The sequence below is a fragment of the Rhea americana genome, unplaced genomic scaffold (assembly GCF_003343005.1).
Source record: "Rhea americana isolate MKP2758 unplaced genomic scaffold, rheAme1 scaffold_48, whole genome shotgun sequence".
Classification (NCBI taxonomy): domain Eukaryota; kingdom Metazoa; phylum Chordata; class Aves; order Rheiformes; family Rheidae; genus Rhea; species Rhea americana.
This window is the reverse complement of record NW_028186623.1, coordinates 392,918-413,497: the sequence shown is the minus strand read 5'-3', so window position 1 is coordinate 413,497 and position 20,580 is coordinate 392,918. Positions and strand designations below refer to the sequence as shown.

General features: G+C 48.6%; 1 protein-coding gene across 4 annotated transcripts in view; it reads left to right on the top strand.

Moving 5' to 3' along the window:
* The window catches only part of ARHGAP32 (Rho GTPase activating protein 32), a 193,947-nt gene extending 173,962 nt beyond the window's left edge, over window positions 1–19,985 (top strand). For all 4 annotated transcript variants that reach the window (XM_085316757.1, XM_085316756.1, XM_085316755.1 and 1 more), the window contains 11 exons: window positions 407–509; window positions 3,649–3,793; window positions 4,263–4,345; window positions 6,731–6,838; window positions 8,093–8,238; window positions 10,478–10,679; window positions 11,451–11,596; window positions 12,917–12,991; window positions 13,383–14,237; window positions 14,901–15,817; window positions 16,856–19,985. In XM_085316757.1, coding sequence (XP_085172883.1) covers window positions 407–509; window positions 3,649–3,793; window positions 4,263–4,345; window positions 6,731–6,838; window positions 8,093–8,238; window positions 10,478–10,679; window positions 11,451–11,596; window positions 12,917–12,991; window positions 13,383–14,237; window positions 14,901–15,817; window positions 16,856–19,111 — 5,036 coding nt within the window. In that variant the 3' untranslated portion in view covers window positions 19,112–19,985. The remainder of the gene's footprint in view (window positions 1–406; window positions 510–3,648; window positions 3,794–4,262; window positions 4,346–6,730; window positions 6,839–8,092; window positions 8,239–10,477; window positions 10,680–11,450; window positions 11,597–12,916; window positions 12,992–13,382; window positions 14,238–14,900; window positions 15,818–16,855) is intronic.
* The last annotated feature ends 595 nt before the right edge of the window (window positions 19,986–20,580 follow it).

The following is a 20,580-nucleotide window of genomic DNA, read 5'->3' as shown; positions in this document are numbered from 1 at the left end:
CTCTTTAACACTTACATTCACTTAAACCAAGCAGCGTAGGTGAACGAAGTCTTCTGRCCAACGAGAACGTATTTACTCAGTTTTATAGCTCTCCTGGATACTGGATTCAGCTCTTGTGGGAGTAGCGATGGCTGTACGCTGTCTCTGCCTGATCAGAACAGAGTTTTTCCAGAGTGATCCGCTCTTCTCCATTGCACCCTATCTTGGCATTTCTTTAAGGCAGAGAGCACCTCCGACCGGTTTCACCACCGGCTCCTGCAGTTCTATCATCTCCTACGCACTTTCTCCTCTACGGGGGAACTAAAACAGTGACACAGTTGGGCTTAGTTTATGGGACCTGACAAGACTGCAGCCTGGGCTAGGACTTAGCAACACGCTGAACTAACTAATGACTCTTTTTCTTTAGTCCCCCAGGTCCTCAAGAGCTGCACTGAATTCATCGAGAAGCATGGCATTGTGGATGGAATATATCGTCTGTCCGGGATCGCATCCAACATCCAGAAACTACGGTAAGGGCGCTGCCTTTGACGAACGCGCTTGTACGGGCCGAAGGAGGCGCGTGCGAGGTCTCGACGCGTGCGAGGTCTCAACGCGTGCGAGGTCTCGATGCCGTGCTTTCAGCAGCTCGCGCTGTGGCAGCTGGGAGGCAGCCGTTCCAGCGTGCGTGCCATATGTACCTACAGGAAGGGTCTGTGGGGACTGTTACTGTTGTGGAGGCGTCTTTTAGAGGAACACAGAGCTGTTCACTAGACTTCATTTGGCAGGAAGTTTTCCTTCAGGATAGAGTAGCAGAAGGYTCTAGGATCTTTGCTGTGAAATTTCATCCGTGTTTTCGCTTGCTCTTGGAGCCCTTTTTTAGCAGCTGGTAGTTCTTGTTGCTTTGGACTCCTGGTGTATTAGGAATTAACTCGTAACGCGTGGAGAAGTGCTTGCGTAGTTCTTGGTGGGCGGCGTTGGCAGGCTGCACGACTGTGCAGAGGCAGGCCAGGTGCGCGAGGAGCCAGTCTCATCAAAGTAAAGAGTCTCCATCCTTCTGTGAAGCTGTTTTTCCTCCCCTCGTTTAGTGTGCATTTTTCTGTCGTGAAGAGACCCAGCAGGATGTCCCCCCCCCCCCAATCTCTCGGAGTCAGCAAAGGGGCAGTTTCCATACAAAGCGTAGCCGCCTTCTACCAGGTATTCCCAAGTTAAACTGACCGCCCTGAACTGGGACGGTCACTCTAGGAACCCGCGTGCGGATGTGCTTATTAGCTTTCCTAGCACAGCAAGTAACATCTTGAATCTGCTCCTCAGGCTGTGAGGTGCAGACCCTGGAGACTAACTGTAGCCGTCCCAGAGGCCGTTGGCCACAACCGAGTCTGCAGAATAAAACATTAGTCCATACTCCAGTTACATGACTTTACTTCTCCATTTTGACTTTTGCCGGACTATCCTTTCTAATCTCTCCTCTAGTCCTTTTTTYGCCTGGGTGTTGCCAAGACCATTTTTCTCTTTTGATGTTCTCCCAAGGTGCTTTAAAAATGGTTTTCTAAAACTTTCATTGCATAATGCCCTGGTATAGTACGGAGAATGGAGTGACAGCCTATTTTTAATTTTCCGAGATGTTACAGAGACGAAAGGAACGGTACACGGCGTAAGTTGTAGTCACTGTTCYTGTTGTTCATTTAAATTGCTGCAGATTTTCGTAAAAGTGCTTGATTAACAGATCGTTAAGCCCATTTCAAAGCTAGATCTGCAATAGCCTTATAAATCAGCAACTGTTCTGAATTTTCAAATTGGAGAAGAACCGAATCTCTTGGATTTAGAGGGTTTTTGTTGGACACCAAGTTAGGTATTCCACGTGGGAGAACTACTCCAAGACAAAGGTTGGCTCTTCAGTAGTGCATAGTGCAGTAGCTGCCTTTATTTGGCTGTCGGGCGAGTGAGTGAGTGTTGAATTTGGTCTGTTTAATCCTGTATTCTAGATCTGGCTTTTCTAGAGATACTGTGAACTTGAATTCTGCTACTAACAAAGTCTTCTTCTGGGGATCAGAAGAAATAACATGTAGTTCTTGACAATCCGCATAGATGCACAGAGAAAAGACCRGACATAGGGCACCCTTTCTCCCCCCTTCGCCTCCTGCTACAAGGCTAGATCTAGCTAATATGGCTTGGGATTTTTTCCCAGGAAAAAAATGTGCTGGAGCAAGGCAGGATATGGCCAGAAAATTTCAGTCAAGGCTTAGTTTATTTGCGTGGGGAGGATAATGTCAAAAGTGGGGTTTGGTGCCTTTCCCTGATCTCCCTTCTGCATTCCCTCTTCTTCTGTGGAGCCAAGTGCAGGAAATTAAGTAAGTTTCTCTTCCAAATACGAGTGAGTGAGTAAGTGATGAGTCAGAAGATGCCTGTGGGAGCAGTATATACTGAGCACTGAGGTCTGTGGCTACAGGGAATCCATCCGTTTGGGAAAACAAAAACCTTTATTTCCTCCTTATGTGCTGCCTTTGGGACGAGGAACTGGGACTGTTCACTTGTCTGCCTCCGTGCAGAGGTTCTTAGGAGACCTCTTCTGCCTCCTCCTGTCTGCAGTAGTACAAACAGCTTGCCCAGGAAAGACAGCCGCCTTGCCCAGGGCRGGAAGGGAGCCCCTCTCGGCCCTTGTAAGAAGGGATGCGCGCTTGGCTGCAGAGGTTGCAAAGCACGGTTTATCTTCGGCGTCACAAACTGGGGCCTGCTTGGGGCACCGTCCCTGCGCTCTTCCCGTGTCCCAGCCAGGCAGTGTTGTGGTTGTAGTGGAGACAGGGTGAGTCCCTGCAACGACAGTCAGCAGCTTGGTTTACAGCTCAAAGACGGTTGTAGGGAAACCGAGCTTCGGCTAGAGCAGCCGTGTTCGCGCAGCTCCCTGCGGCCTGACTCACCGCGCTAGCCCCTCCAAGCTTTCCTGTTAATTTGAAACAGCAATTTCCATGCGCCTGTTCCAGCAGTGAGCCAGCCTTGGCTTTCTGAGCTCAGCTTTTATTTCTTAAATGTGATTTTGGTTTTTCTTGCTCTTTCTGAAAACCACGGGAATGCTCAGGGACTTTCTTCATGTGGTTCCTGGCTCTCTCCATCCTGGGGAAGAGGCCTGCCCAGCTCGCCAGCTTGTACCCAAGCAATATCCTGCACACAGTCGTGTCCACGTGCAGCAGCTGGTCGCGGGCGCTGGTGTTCAGCGCTGCTTTAGCATTTCTGTTTCCAGGCCTTCGATGTGCAAAGGGGCAGCAGCTTTCATTCCGACCGGTGGGGACTCTTCCTGCAGGCAGCTCCCAGTCAGCACTCTGGGGAGCTGAATGTTCAGATTGCCTCTGCAGTCTTAGAAAACAATCTCTGAAGACTTTGTGAAGCGTCTGCCCTGTTCCAGGAACAGTGATGTGCAGACTAGCCAATCAATCAGATGTAAAAACTAACTGAAAAAATGCCTCCCCTCCCCCCCAAAAAAATGAATATCTCATTTTGGAAAAATGAAAGCTAGCAGCTCCGCAAACATGACTCGTGTGGCTTTGGCTACTAAATATTTTTTTTCCTGTAAACCAGGCGCTTGCTTTTTCTGACTGTAATTTGTTGTGGTGGGTTTATTTTTTTCTTCCTTCCTTTCAAACCCCCCACCGCCCATCTTTCTGTTCTCATCTGCAGCCACGAGTTTGATTCTGAGCAGATTCCCGACTTAACGAAGGATATTTACATCCAAGATATCCACTGCGTGGGCTCCCTCTGCAAGCTGTACTTCCGGGAACTGCCAAACCCTCTGCTTACGTATCAGCTCTATGAAAAGTTCTCGGTAAGTACGAGGCAATGATGCCTTTTGTTTGCTACCTCCTGGGGGCTCTCGGCATGGCCTGTGCGTCATCTACGCGTGCCACGTGGAGATAGACTGAGCAGGATCCAGCAGCCCGCCAGACCCGTCTTCCTTACACCTTTCTTTGGCTACGGTTTGTTTAAGTAAGTAAGTTGGGGTTTTTATAGAAACCCAAAACGCACCTGTCCAGGATTACCAGTTTAACACCAGTCCAGCTCGGGCAGCGCGCATGCCAGGTTCCCGATCATTGTTAGCATCCTGCCATTTCAAAACAGGGAGTTCGGTGCCGCAGTGGACCGGTGCAGTCTCCGAAGAAAGACGTTTCTTGGACGGTAGAGAGGTCAACGAACCATCTCAGTATGGCAGAGCTGTACACTGTCCATACAGTCCAATATGCTGTGGCGGGTTTCCAGCCCTATTTGCTTCTAAAGCATTTACTGCATTGTTCCAGGATGCTGTTTCTGCTGCTACGGATGAAGAGCGTTTGGTTAAAATTCACGATGTCATTCAGCAGCTGCCCCCTCCTCACTACAGGTTAGTACAGGCTTTATTCTGTTAATTGTTAATTAAATGTTAAGTGTATGGCATTGTATGCCCATAACTGCAAGGCTGAACTGATGCCGTTCCAGTTTTTCAGATAGCTGGATTTTGAGACTGCATGATTCCTGTGTATTTTAGAATGGTTTTATAGCTGTATGAGGTTGATTTATATTTTAATTAGATCATACCAAGACACAAATACCATAAACCTCATATACATCTTATTTGACTTCCTCTAGAAAGTACGCTGTAAAGAGGCAAGTACAAGCTCGTTATGTCAATAGGGTCTGATATCACTAAGTAAATATTTTTATTCGGGAGGAGGAGGGGGACAGAACAATATCCTCTGCAGGGTGTAATAGCATTACAGAAAAACATATCCAAAAAATGTATTTCAGGACTTTGGCTTAAGTAAGTTGTTTAACTGCATCTTGGCAATAACCCCCTTTGCTTTGTTTCACTCTGCATGACAGAACTGWGTGTGTCAATGCACAAATAGCAGCAGCGGCTTGAAAGCCCTTCTCTTGCCTTGGGTACGTTAAGTACAGGCAGGACAGTGTAGATGCTTCACTGGATCGTGCTGTATCCTGGACTTGGTGCTTGCAGGATGGAGGCAGCAGCCCTTAATAAAGTTGTAGCTATTAACTTTCTTCATAATGGCGATAATAGTAATACCACTAAATAGCCAGTGGTAACAATTATCTATTAACTGCTCACTAATTACCTATAATTGTTAATTAATAGCAACTGTGTATTAATTAGCAATTATCTATTAACAACTAATTGTAATGGTCTATTGCTGTTAATGAAGGGGGAAAGGGACGTGAGAAGCGCCTTTTCAGAAATAAACTATCTCCTGCGTCCGATTTTCTCTGGTGCAGTCCATGTTTTTTCCAAAAGGGCACTAGGCTGGGACTTGGGGAGCACCGTATATCTGGAAAGGTGCTCCCCAAGTCCCAGCCAAGAGGTATTCCAGGAAAAGCATGGACTGCACTAGAGAAAATCAGACGCAGGAGATAGTTTATTTCTGAAAAGGCGCTTCTCACGTCCCTTTCCATCTCCTGCGTCCGATTTTCTCTGGTGCAGTCCATGTTTTTTCCAAGAGGGCACTAGGCTGGGACTTGGGGAGCACCATATATCTGGAAAGGTGCTCCCCAAGTCCCAGCCTAGTGCCCTCTTGGAAAAAAACATGGACTGCACCAGAGAAAATCGGACGCAGGAGATAGTTTATTTCTGAAAGGGTGCTCCTGCGTCCGATTTTCTCTGGTGCAGTCCATGCTTTTCCTGGAATAACTCTTATCCTCATGAGGGCTTCCAACCTGGCCTAACTTGTTTAACTTAAGCAAGAGCATCTTGCTTTTCTGGCTCTATCTTAGACCAGTGGGGGGCAGGGCGGGGCCTTGAAAACTGATGCTGGTGTCTCACTTTGGAATGGGTTTGTTTTGAAAAGAAACTTTATTGTTCTGGTACTCCTCCCTGAGAGTTTCTGTGCTTGGCCGGGTGGTGGTGCTGGTTGCGGGGGCATCTGTCCATTTTGCTCCCAAGCAGAAGTGCAGAAATCTCCCAGCCRGGTGCCCACAGAGGCACCAGGCAGCGCTGCTGCTGCTAAGCAACACACTGGAGGAGGGTGCATCAGCATTTTCATTACTGTCTTGCGCTGTGCGGCTGGAACGAAGAGCGCTGGTCCCCTCTGCCTTCCTCCTGGTGCTTGTCCTCACTGTTGTTTAATATAAAAAGAAAAGCTTTATTTAATGTGAACACAAGCCTGTGACGTTTAACCTTCTATCTGTCTGTAATATAGCTGCCTACAGCTATTTCATAAGCTAGAATTCACAGAGGATCTTAGTGCTTTCTGAGAGGATTTGCTGGTTTTCTAAATCCTGGGGGGTGGTTGCGTATGTAAAAATATCCTCCACTTCACAATAGCGTAACGTTCGAAGTCCTTCCCTCCAGCCCTGTGACAAGCATTGCAGCCATCACCTTCAGCACAGCGATGTACTTCTCTTGCACAACAGCAGAGCAAAGCAGCCAAATAATGAATTTTCAGCATGCACTGTTTCTAAATCCTGCTGCTCATTTATGATATTCCTGTCCACCTCATGGTTATTGGATCCTGTCATTTGATTAAGAGCAGGTGTTCTAGCAGTCATCTTTAGCCTGGAGGAATTAGGAGAAACTTCCCTCACCCCACCCCCCATTTAATTATTTGCTAAAGGCAACTTCATCATTGTTCTTAGGAGAAAAAAAAATGCTGAACTATGTACTCTCTTATCTCTCAAACCAAATAAATAAATAAGTAAAGAACTGTGGGTTTGTTTTGCAAACTGCAGCATGGCATGCTAACTGGTGCTGAACATTTGCCTCTCTCTCCTTTTCCAGGACACTAGAGTTCCTAATGAGACACTTAGCTCGTCTAGCTGATTACTGCTCCATCACAAATATGCACACCAAGAATTTAGCAATTGTCTGGGCTCCAAACCTCCTGAGGTATTCCTTTCTTTTGTTTCTTCTTTTTTTTTTCCTTCCACATTTGGTTAAAAGGCTTAATTAAACTGGGGTTTACACATATAGAACTAGCCAGACATGCTCTCCAGAAAGAGCAGCCACCCACCAAAAGAATCTTTTTCCATCCATTGTGCTCATCTGTAAAATTTCTAAGAGAATGTTATTCTGAGCAAGGGTTTGAGACAGACTGGTAAGCTCCTGCCCTCACGATGCAGGTACCCGGCTGTTGTCGCTGGAACCGCGTTAATACAGCCCCAGAGAGTGCTTTAGCGTTGTGCCTTCTCACCACAGTGCAGTTCCATAGACAGCAGTTCAGTGGTGCCAAGGAAGAAGCCTGCTCGATTTTCCTTCCCTGTGTAAATGATACTTTTTCTTTCTCCTGGTTAATTAAGACTAGAAGTGTCCTTGGTCATCCAGGAAAACCTGTTCTGCAACATGGCCCTTTTCCCAATGCCTCAGTCTTTAGAGTCTCACATGACAGCTTCTGACTGCACAATTTGACTCTTACAGGAACGAGCTCAGATAAATTTGTCCCCTAAAATTTCTGCTTGGGCTATGTCTAATAAGATGGTCCAAAATTCATGCTGTAATTTAAAATTCTTGCTTAAGAATAACAATCACTCTAGCCTCTATTGCATTGATTTCTGGACTCCTTCGTTGCCAACCTGAGAAATCTGAGTTAGTTTTCCCTGTGTGCAGTTAATGAGCTATTTTCTCCACCCACAAGCAATGAAATGATCTCATTTGAGTCTCATTTGAATCTGCTTTTGTGAGTACTGGAGTACTTGCTGAGCAGAACCAGGTGGAGATGTTCCTCCCTGGAGAGAGGAAACCACGTATAAAGCTCACCATGGCATTCTACAAAACCACTGCTTTAAACTGCTGGCTTTCAGTGCATCTGGAAAGAAGCTAAACTAAACTTTGTGCATGCAGTGCACTTACCTCAGTCTGGACCTGCCACATGCGCTGCTTTTCCTTCTAGAGCCAGGTGCTCCTCTTGCTTATTTCAGTAGGAATCCAGTCTGAAACCAAAATGTGGGTATAAATCACCACAGCCCGTGTGATCATTTGTATAATGCTTTGATGAGATTTAATCCCTTAACTGCTCCTAAAGTCTTGTCTGCCTGAGCAGCCAGGCACAATAGCTCCACGGATGCCGAATGCTTACCCAAAGCRAGCTCATCTTTCCACCTTCTCCTAGCTGTTTGCATTTTATTTAATCTGCCTTTTCTTTAGATCAAAGCAGATAGAGTCGGCCTGCTTCAGCGGAACAGCTGCCTTCATGGAGGTGAGAATCCAGTCGGTAGTTGTGGAATTCATCTTGAATCACGTAGACGTCCTCTTCAGTTCCAAACTCAGCTCAGTCATACGAGATGGAGCAGGTGCGTGTCTTCCTCAGTCAGCTTTACCTTGAACCAAAACAGTAGCAGACGCTTAACGGAAACTTGAGCCTTCCCTGGGACATTTGAGAATGTTTATAGGAAGAACAAGAGGAGCAATTTCCAGGGAATTCCATTACAACCAGGCAAACACGGCCTGGTTTTTGAAACTGCTCTCACTGTCTTTGTTAGATGCCAAGGATGCAGTGCAGAAGTGAACACCTCAATATCTGGCTGCTGCTTTTATCTCCTAGCATTGAGAAATGGTAATGAATCGCTTAAGTAAGGACAAGGGAGCAAGGGGAACAAATTTTTTAAAACCAGTATCAACTGACTCTCCTTCATTCTCATCCAGTTGAGCTCATCTGCAGTACAGTACCACACGTGACCCATCTTTCATTCCCAGCAGCTTAGAACATAAACAGAAAGCTCTTAGTACTCAGCAATGTTGACAATGAAAGATTTAGTCTTGCTCTTAACGGGAAATATTTTGACATCAGCTATGCCAGTGTTACGCAGCTCAGTCCACGCRGGTCTTACAGCGATTGCCCAGCTCCCTCCTTGTGTTGCTGATTTGTGGCTTTAGGATACAAGAAATGAACTGTGACATGTTCGTACCAGGCCCTCCAGCACTTGAAGCATCACTCAGCCCTCAGGCCCGGGACCTATAAATCCCTTTGAGTAACTGCTAACAGGCTGTACACACGCATGTTCCATTGAAAACAAATGGAGCTGCACCAGGGAGAAAGTTTACTCCAAGTGTTAGATCAATAAATGCGCAGTCTGCAAGCAGCATTAAGCGTGTGCCATCTGCTTCGATACTCTGCCCTTCCAAGGAGAGATGCCCARTCAGTGCAGCTACCACTACCTGTGGCACCCAGACAGCTGTTTTCCAGTATATTTACTGCTTCCCACTTCTCTATCCCTGCCTCTGCTCAGGGCAGCAGAGTCGCTATCAGTCTAGCTTTTGTTCCTATAAGGAGGCAATTTGAAGTCAGAGGAGCCGAGGTTAGCTTCGCTGAACAGCAGCGGTTCTCCACGGACCTGCTCCCCAAGCAGCGCAGGCTGCTCCGCACTACTCACTGCCCGCACCAGGCTGAGCCCTGCCAGGGGAAGATAAACATGCCAAGAGGCTGAGCCAGGTCGTTACCCAGGCTTAGACTGCTGCTCGTTTAGTGACCAGGTCCTTCGCGTTCAGCACGCTTTAGCACAGAACCGGCGGGGAGAGGGGTCAGGCTATTTCACAGCACGTGGGCTAAGCTCAAGGGTATCACGCTAGAGCAAGGCAGCAGCATCTTCAGTGCTTACAGGGGCCTCTCTGAGCACAGCACCTAACCTGTGCCAACCTGTAAGAGGTGGAAATAGTATTCCCAAGCCTACCTTCAGGCACTGCAGGACAGTTAGTTGGAGTACCGTGTACATGATTCAGCCCAACTTCTCCCCAGCAGCATTTACAGCTGATGAACACACAGGAGACTGCACGTTTTATGTGAAACTGCRGTGCGAAAGAAATAGCAGTAGGACCGGATTCAACCAGGATGKCCACGTGGAAGGATTAAATACTCCCCTGCCCCCTTACTCACATGACCATAACGGTATAAATACTTGTAAAGTAAGAGACAGCTCTTGTAACAGACTCCCTGTGCACTTCTGCAACCTTACGCTCCTCCACAACACAGACTGACTTACAGATCCTAGCAGCAGGAGGCAGCATCAACTGCTTTCACAAAACTTCAATGTTTGCTCCCCAAAAAAACAAAAGCAAGCTGTAAAAAAGGCCAGGGGTATGACACACGTCCAGATTCAGTTTACTGTGTCCTGTAATCTGCAAGATTACTTTGAAGCAACTCAAGTCACCCATGGTATTGCCTGTTGCACCATGAGCTAGAACGTGGGAAAGGCTAACACCAAGGTTAGGAGGAAGACAGGTCACTTCCTTTACCAAGGTTTGCACGCAAATGAAGTACATCAGTCCAGGTTTCTGATTGACCTGGTTCACCTCATACACCTTTTTTTTTTAAATACACTGAGCCACTGTCAGTTTTGACCATTTTCTTTGTCATAAACATAACCTCTGGCAAAAGTAATGGTTAAATTCATCATATCCTTGTTTTGCTGAGTTATAAAAATCTTAGGGGAAGGGGGGGAAACAGCATCTCTCCCCCCTAAACATGCAGGCTAAGCTTTGATTTCTGTGCTGCTGTTCTCTGATCTCCCTCTTGTCTCTGGATTTCCTTTACAGGGCACAGTTCTTTGTCACGGCCCAAGTCTCTGCTGGTATCCTCTCCGTCCACAAAGCTGCTCACCCTGGAGGAGGCACAGGCACGGACGCAAGCCCAGATCAACTCTCCCATCGTGGCAGACAGTAAATACATTGAAGTGGGAGAAGGCCCTGCAGCTTTACAGGGGAAATTCCACACAGTCATAGACTTTCCATCTGAAAGGTAGAGAGGAGTTTCCTTTCCAGCACGTTACATGTTAAAATTGTTTTTTTCAACTACAGCAATTTAGTCCCCAGGGGACTTGCTTGCCTTGACTGTAAGCGCACATGTGATACTGTATCCAGTTTTCCTCTCCCTTTGGAYTCTGAGGATGCAGCTTGCTTACTTGTCTGGTGGGCTTAGTTTAGCTACGTAGCTTCTGTGCCATTCCCCCCTTTCTAACAAGGTCACCATTAAACATATAAAGCCATGCGGTACGCGRTGTTACTGATGCCTGTACTAGCCATGCGCAGAGAAACACAAACAAGGTAAAATAATCAGAAACATTAGGGTCTTTCAGATTCCAGGACCAAACACCTCTAGCTGGTTCTGCTCAAACAAGTTGGACGGACTCAATGACCCTCAGAACGAAACACAGCGATCGGAGGAGGCTATGTGACTTTACGGAATAAGCAACAGATGATGCTTTGGAATACTTTTTATGGCAGTGCCCTGTTCCTGAGGGAACTGGTACGTCTGCCACCTAAATAATAGCCACCCCTTAGATGCAGTACTGTACAGATCTGGAGTCTTCCCTCATCCGCATTGCATCTGCTTGTTCCGCAGGATTTACCCACAAGACTCTAGGGCTGAGCTGTGAGAATGAAAGCATCCTCAACTATTTGAATGGACTGAATTTCTAAGCTTGCTTTCAGCAGAAATCAGGTAGCGCTAACAAGCAGCAGGAGCCAAACGCAGCTTCCCCTCACAATTTGCTCTATTTTCTCATTCCAGAAAAAGACCGCCCAATAAGATGAAGAAATCGCCAGTTGGCAGCTGGCGTTCCTTCTTCAACCTAGGAAAATCATCCTCCGTGTCCAAACGCAAACTACAGCGCAACCCCAGCGAACCCTCAGAAATGAAAGCCATAGCCCTGGCAGGTAAAGATGCAATTCCAGCTCTCTTAAAAGTCAGGTTTTTCAGGAACGTAGAATTCATGTTTGCAGTGTGCTTTTATCTCCTTCTAGCGTTCAGGCCACGTATAACATCTTCACTTAACTGCTGCCTTTCCTAAACAGATCCCCAGTTAGTTCAAGCATTAGAACAGATCCCCAGTTAGTTCAAGCATTAGAGGTTTGTGCTCTAGCAGGTCCAGCTCTTGTCTCAGGGTAGCTTTTGAAAGACAGATATACAGGCACCACTACAGTAAGCCTCAGAATAATTCCTTCTGACCCTCTTAGGAAATAGGAGCACATTTCTGCTCCATTTGCTGCTCTCAAAAGACACACATTTAAACTCGGTAAAGGCACTTACTCCACAAACTTAGTCACACAGAAAGTTTTACCAGTACAACTAAAGAGGGAATTGGAAAACTTTTTATAGCTGCATCTGATGCATTAGACTTTTCAGCTYCTTGCATATATAATTTGCTGTCTCCTTCCAGATCTAAAACAAACAGCAACAGTTTGTTTTTGCAGTAAAACACACCACAAATCCCTGACGTGGTCCAGTGGGGGCTTTTATGCCAGCTTCTCTCTGGTGCCATTTTCAAATTACAACCGTCATAGTCTTCAGTACAATAAACACATCATATGCCTATACTTTCAGGCCGTCTCCTTGGAGCATTGAAGTTGTAGTTGTTCAGTGCTCATAAAAATCAACTGTGTAAGTGTTTTTCTTCCCCATTTTTAAGGGGTTTTATTTGCCATTACAAACTATCTCAGTCATATCCAGAGTCTGTAGTGAGATGGGGCGGGTAGTTAGTTTCCCAACCTGTCATCTGCACAAGTTACCATTTTGATAAATTACTTTGCCCCGATCTGTAAAAGGAGTATCCAAAACAAAACAAAACAAAAAACAAAAAACAAAAAAAAACACACACCCAAAACAAACCATTCATTCATGTGTAATTGCCTCTAGCCTAGTAGCGCAGAATCGCTGGTTGGAAGTGGCCTCTGTAGGCCATCTCGCCCYGCCTCCCACGCTTAACAGGACTACATCTATCGATACACAGACAGTAAAGCCTATTAACCGTGRCACGAGATAAAGGATTGTGGTTTTGGGTTTTTTTGTTTTTTTGTTTTGTCTTTTTTTTTTTTAAACGGCAAAAGGTTTTGCAAAGTCAAAAAACCCCCCAGCTATTCTCAAGACAGTAGCACTATTGCCAGAAATCTGTTAGTTTCTTCTTGCTACCATTACATAGCCAAATGTACGTCACTTCTGTAGTTCAGCTTTTCATTTTCCCTGTTGCATTTCCTTAGGTGGAAGAGGAGACAGCGGGACTCTTCGCTCAGCTAAAAGTGAAGAATCCCTTACCTCTCTGCATGCTGTCGATGGTAAGACAAAATTGCACCTGTGCTCTCAATGCACATGAATTAGAAAGGCAGTATGACACTACTGACTGCAAATACTCGAGAGAGCAGTCCTGCCTACACACACACACAGTTTAAACATCACAACATCAGRGAGGAAAACATCTTCTGAGACTTAAGGCTGGTGCACACTTAAACTAGTTTTCCTTTATGAGCAGCTTCATTTCAGACTAAATCAGACCAGAATACTGCTTAAARAGAGCTGGAATAAACTCAGTTAACAGTTACCGCTAGCTACGGTACTTTAGTGTTCCCCAGGTGAGCATCTTGCACGTTCCCTTTAAACTAACATCGAGCCGTTGCGTCCTAGACAGTAATATTTGACAGCAACCCTTACATACCTGCTTCTTCCTAGGAGAATCTAAATTGTTTCGACCCCGGAGACCCAGATCCAGCAGCGACGCATTGTCCGCTTCCTTCAACGGAGAGCTTCTAGGAAACATGAATCGCTGCAATTCTTACGACAACCTTCCCCACGATGACAGTGATGGGGACGAAGGGCTAATCCACGTTCCTGCCCTTATTTCTCCTCGATCTGCTGAAGACGTTGACCTGAGCCCACCGGATATCGGAGTCGCTAGCTTGGATTTCGACCCRATGTCTTTTCAGTGCAGCCCGCCCCAAGCCGAGTCGGAGTGCCTGGATAGCAGTACCTCCCTACTGGAGTCAGTTGGCATCAATAAGGAGAAGCCGAGCCTAATTAAGAGGGATTTAGAATCAGGCAGCCAGTCTCAGACACCAGGCAGTGCCACGAGCTCTGAGCCAGTGTCCCCATTCCAAGAGAAGGTGAGTCCCTTCTTCACTCTGGACCTGAGCCCCACTGAAGAGAAGGCCTCCAAACCCCACGCTTTCTCACCTAAGATGGGGCGAAAGCCCATCAGATCTCCACCGCTGACTGCTTCAGAACCCGTCTCCTTTGCGCTGCCCAGCCGCATGTCAGAAGCCCTTGGAGGAGCGCCCATCACATCCAGAAACTCCTCTGCTTCCAACTGGAGCAAAGGGATTGGCATCAGTGAGATCACTAACAGGTCCCCAACCCAGATGTCCTTGCCCCTGAAAAGCAGTGAAACGGGAGCAGGGGAAGGAGCCCACCAAGAGCTACAGCATGCCCAGCTAGTGGCTGCTGGCAAACCAGAGTTGCAAGAAGAAGGGGAGAGACCAATGTCAAGCAGTCAGAATAAGACTGTACCCACTGGACACACACAGCCAGGTACAGTGCATTTTCCTCCATTCTTTCTTTAAGTTCCAAAGGGGACCTGCTCTCAGAAAGAGTCCTTCTCTGCGTGCCTTTTAGGAGAGGGGATTGCCCATCAGTTCTGATCACAAGTGTCTTGCAGGGCTGTGCAGATCAGTAAGGTCTTAATAGAAACCTCTGCCTTCTCCCTACATCACACAAATCTCGGCTATTTGCCATAGCACTTTGTATACCACTTTTTTTTTTCCTCTCATCCTGTCATACATGAAAAATCTATAGCATGTCCTTCTAAATCATTTCAGCCAAAAGACCATCTTAAGACTTTTTTTTTTAATTAAAAATCTGCCAACACTTGAAGAAGGGACCTTTTTGCCCAAAACCTTATGATCAAAATTGTATAAGGGTATCTCATTCTCTTCTACTTACTTCCTACCTCTCTAGAAATGCAAGAGGAACCTTTAGACAATCTCTTGTGTTTTTTTCTTTTTTGTGATGAACTGCTGTGCTATTGAGCAGCGTTTGCATGTGGGACAGAAGATACAGTATTTCGCATCAGAAGGAATTGCCACTGTGAAAGTGTGGAAAGCATCTATTTTTCTATAATAGTCATTAAGGTTAGGTCACTCTCCTTCTTGGGTAACATAAAATCACTCTCTCTCTCAATTTTCCCCCCATTAGGAGCAGTTGCCCTCGACTCCCCCCAGGATCCTGTTCCCGTCAGTTCTGTGTCTCTTATCCCTCCTCCTCCTCCGAAAAACGCAGCGCGCATGCTAGCCCTAGCGTTAGCCGAGTCCGCACAGCAAGCGTCCGCTCAGTCTCAGAAAAGGCCAGGAGATGCTCATTCTGAAAGCACAAATTACGGAGAGGCTGAAGCTGGTGCAGCTCTAGAAAAGCTCCATCTCAGTGCTGGTGCACCAGACAAGCTCCACCTGTATTCTGGTCTGCCTGAGAACCGACTTCACTTCCAGACTGGTGCACCAGTAGAGCAGGATTTTCAAGGTAGCAGCACACCAGGGGAGCAGAACCACCTGCCAGGTGCACCTGGAAGCCGGGACCCCCCACCTCTCCACACTGGCATGCCTGGGGACATGCCTGCTAGCAGAGATGCAGAGCAGGAGCAATCCAACTTCCATCCTGGTAAAGTGGGGGACAAAGATCACTTCCCCTCCCACGCTGGGGACTGGGACCACACACACCACCACCCAGGCGCACTGCCTGACTGGGAACCACCCACAGCAGACTTGTCCGTAGATAAGCCCCATCTCCGCACGTGCATGTCTGTGGACAAGCACCATGTTCCTGTCTGCACAGCTGAGGACAAACTTCAGTCTCCTCCTGTTGTAACTGCTGGGGAGAAAACCGCCCTGGCCTCAATGCTGTATCTAACAACCATCCAGACAACAGCGACCGAGCCTAGCCGTGGGGCAGCGGGTCCACACCCCGCTGCTCCATCCACAGCTGTGGCAGATGTCACTGTTACAGCTGCTCCACGCACACTCACGGCCAGCCAGCCCGCCCCATCGCAGAGGCAAGATCAGTCTGCAACGGGACAAGTGCCAGCTGCCGCTGCAAAAGCATCGAGTAGTTGCAGTCAGGTAAGCACGTGCGCCCTCTCGCCTTGCATGTATTTGCACACACAGTATCTGCGTACAGCTGATTTGTAATTCTAGAACGTTGAGCCCAAGGAGAGCTGGGCTCAAATCCAAACAGGAAGAGGCAGGGAATCCCCTGGTTACTGGAAGCTGCATGTATACAGCAGAGGCACAGCCTTACAGGGAAGCATCACACAATTTCCTAAGTGAAGACATGGGAACATCCTGATCTACTTGCTTGCATTGGTTTTAAGGAGGAGGGGAAAAAATGCGTGTGTGTATGTGTAATATATATATATATATATATATATATATATATATATATATATACACACACACACACACACGCACGCACGCTGGGTTGACTGACACAGGGAATGCTAACTTAGACGTGCTTGAAAATAGTAAGAATTTTTGCATCCCCTTTTCACCACCTGTTCCAATGCTCTTTAATAAAGCGGGTCAGGTTGATGGTGTGCGAGTTGGACATGGAGATGTTCAGTCAGCATCCAGCCACCTGCTGCCAAGGAGACTGGCACAACTGCCTTAGACACTGTTGCCACCTTCAAGGAAGCGGTTTCTGCAGTATTTCGCTCCTTATCTCTGCTCAGCGGGGCAGGCAGCATTCTGAATCCACACGCATTTTCACAGAGACAAGTATAAGCCAAGCAAGCAAAACACTCGGGCCACTGCGTAAGAGTTTTTGACCTGTTCACAGAGAGAGAGGACCACCTCCTCCCCTCTCTGCAGCTTGACACTTGCAGAAGGGACTCTCGGGCTCCTTGGCCGCAGCGGGTGACAGGTCCTGAAAACTCACTCGTGATCTCCCAGAGGCAGCATCTTGCCCTTGCTGTCAAAGGGCGCACACACACACACACACATTCTTTCTTCTACAGCGAGCAGAGCTGGGTCTCCGCAGCAAACAGAAAGCAGGTGTAGGAGAGTCTACACTCGAGTTAGCTGTACAAGCATCTCCGAGGTTGTTGTACAGAGTGGGAGGAAGGTGCTCACCTCTAACTTGCACTGGTTTCTTCCCTGTAGGTACGAGGTGCAACAGCACCTGAAAAGCCACCTGAGYCTGCTCCTGTTTTCATCTCAGAAAGCAATTCTACTATCTGCAGCTCCTCATCCATGCCCGCAGGCCACCAGAGCCATTTGGAAAAGCCTCGGGAGACTAYGAGGGCTCCTCCGTTGCACCTGCGGTCTGAGTCAGTCCCCTCTCACTCCTCCTACAGCTTTACACCCCCCATCCCGCCTGTGAGAACGCTGGAGAGCAAAATTGCTGCTGCCATGCACTCGAACAACGCGGACGCCATCAACAACTCCAATTATCACGCCTTCCTGGCTTCCTCCATGCTGGCCTCCTCAGTGGAGGAAGCTTTGATGCCACCTCCACCACCTCCCCCACCCAAGCACGCTTCCCTGCAGTCCGTGTACGTGCCGCATCCCAAGCCAGAGAGTGTTCCCGAGTCCTCCGGGCCAGACAGCTACCTGCACCACAAGCCAGCTTCCACCCACCAGTACMGGCCGGAGAGCGTTCCTCCTCACATCTCCTACCACAGCAAGCCCGACCAGCACCAAGCCTACCCTCCCAGGTCAGAGACACCCACGTCTATGGGCGCTCGCTACAGCACCTACACAACCCAGGGGAAGAGCACTGCAACGCTCCACTCCAAACCTCGCAGCCGGACGGAGTTCGTGTCCTCCGTGAGCCCGACCGGCCTGCGTAACGCYGGCTACGCGGAGGATGCTCCGCCCTACCCCACCATCCGAAGGGTTCAGTCGCTGCACGTGCCCACACCCGCCGCCTCCGCTATCCGCTCCGTCCCCATTTCACGGACTGAGGTGCCTCCGGACGACGAGCCAGTGTACTGCCCGCGGCCCCTCTATCAGTACAAGCCATATCAGCCCCATTCCGACTACCACGTAACTCAGCTGCAGCCTTACTTTGAGAACGGGCGGGTACATTACCGCTACAGTCCTTACTCCAGCTCTTCCAGTTCCTCCTACTACACCGCTGCTGACGGGAGCTTTTACGACCTGGACCCCTACAGCACCGTGCGGGCCAGGCCGTTCCACCCGCTGCCCAGCCGAGACTTTGCATCCTACGCCTCGCGGCTTCAGAGCAAAGGCCTGTACCGCTATCCTGGCTCGTCYGCCTACCCGCGGGGCGGCCTCATCAGCCACCTGACAGGCAAAGAGCACAGCTTTATCAGCAGAGACGTGCCTCCTGCCCCAGACATCAAACACGCGTACATGTCGTGGGACCTGGAGGACATGGAGAAGTACCGCATGCAGTCTATTCGCCGGGAGAGCCGCACGCGCCAGAAGGTCAAAGGGCCCGTGATGTCCCAGTACGATAACGTGGCCCCTCTGCTGCAGGAGGAACTGGGAGGGCTGGATGTCATTCACTTGCGCAGCAAGTCAGATCCTGGGAAAACTGGCCTCCTCACTGTGGCAGAAGGGAAAGAGGGGAGGTACCCGGCGAAAGCAGCTACGCCCGAGGGGGACGAACGTTACTACGTGCAGCACGCCGAGCCAGAGCTAGACAGAGCCCACTACCACGGGGCCTACGGGAACGGGCAGTCAGAGAAGCCGTCCCTCCCCCAGAAGCAGAGCAGCATCCGCAACAGGAAGCTGCACGAGCCGGGCTGCAACCCAAACGAACACAGGACGCACTTGCAGCAGGAAGCAAGCCACAGGCAGCCTTCCGAACCCAAGAACGGGCCCCCTTATCCCGACTACAGGCCCAAAGGTGGTCCGGAGCCCTCCGAGCCCATCGGTTACCAGCACTCGGGTGGGAAGTACATCCCGGCAAACCAGGAAACCCTGAGACTGAATCACAAGGAGGTGAGGGTAGCRGAGGACAGGCCGGATTTGGAAAGGCCTCGAGCCAGGCCCACCGCTTCCATGGAGAAGCACTCCAGAGACTGCTACAAAGAAGAGGAKCACATCACGTCCCCCATGGCACCACCGCCCAAGCCCGAACGGAGCCACAGCCTCAGAATGCAGCACCCCGAACCGCTGGAGAGGGACTCGGCCCTCCTCTACCCATACCAAACCCTCGGGAAACGCCAAAGCACGATGACTGTGGTGTCCCAGTACGATAATTTGGAGGATTACCATACCATGCCTCAGCACCAAAGAGGGGGCTATGCTGGAGGAGGAGGGGGGTTTGTGCCCCCCGGGTTTTCCCACGTGCACAGTAGAACTTACGCCACGGCCCTGGGCCAGGGGGCCTTCCTCCCAGCGGAGCTGTGTTTGCAGAGGCCGGAAACGGAGGTCCACGTCGAGTGAGCTGGTGTGGGGGGGAAGGAGGGATAGAGTCTAAGCAGCCTCTGCTGGACAGCGGACTGTTTTATTTTTTCAGCGACGGAAAAAAAAACCCTGCCCTGATGAGCAAAGCAAACCCACCTTCAACCCCACCCCTAGCAGCCCACCACTCACTGTTTTTATGTAGTAGAGATTTAGCTTTTTCATGTAGTTTGAGACAACTGGAACGATAGGGCAAGCTGTTGGCRTGCAGAAAGATTAAAGGATAGTCACCAGAGAGGCAGGGCAGAGCTGAAAGATGCTGTTGGGGCAGGGGGGAAGGAAAAGAGGTTTTTCCTTCCCCACATTTGACGCGGGYGGTTACCACTGCTTCCTCTCAACGCCTCCATAGTCCTGTGCATGATGGACTGTGCATGCAGCTGTTCTCCTTGTAAATCCCACGTGTAGTTAGTTGCCCTTCCTCGGGAGGGTCTCAGTGACATACCTTGGAGGAACCACTGTTCTGCCCACCCCCTTTGAGGTTACGCAGCAAAAGYGGGCTAAAAGCTGGGGGGAAAAGACTTTCCAAGTATTTTCTCCTAGATAAATGCCAAGGTCCTGCCTCTCCCTGGAAAGTTATTGCTTAGGCACAGTGGATCCACTTGAACTGCTCTGAAGGGTCAGAGCCTGTTCTGACTTCACCTGGTAGAACAGGCATTGAAGCAACTTTGAAATACAGCGCACTTTTTTTTTTTTTTTAATTGCTTGCTTAACAAGCTGCTTCCAACTACAAGAAATCAAATTACTTCAAATTTCTGTATTGTAAGTGGAGGGCAGCTATAGAAGCTAAGTAGGGCAGGTCTGCATTTCTCATACCCAAAGGAGAAAAAAAAAAAAAAAAAAAAAAAAAAAAAAACACACAAACCACCTTGGGGAAAACCCACCCCTTTTACTCAAAAAAAAAAAAAAAAAAAAACACCACACACACACGCACGCACTTGGGAACAGCACACCCGTTTCATGCCAATTCCTCTTCACTGCAAGGCTGTCTAACTAATACCACATTGTGGCTGGCCAGATGGCATCATTTCTGTACAAAAAAAAAATCACTATAGCATTATGTCCAGCTTGTAAATTGAAGCACAACTTACCAGCTGGGAACGACTGTGTAAGTGCCGAGTTACCTGCATGACCAGATACTTGCCCTAGGCCAGATCCTGCTGCTCTTAGATCAGGGAATGCTCCTATCGACCTTAAACCGAAGGCTCTGCAGGACCCGGCTTTCTGTAACCTTCTAGTTCTGTGCTGGCCAGGGAACCCCCGTGAAGTTKTGGCACATACAGAGTAGTGACATGCTGCCTGTGCGCTGTGGTATAGTATTGCCTCCYGTATTGCAAGCGTAGATCATACCAGTATTCAGTTCGCAGCAGGGACAAAAGGCCAGTGCACTCCTTATAATACACTACTAATGTTGTCCTAGGTATTTAAAAGCTTTCTGCATTGCAAAAGCAGCC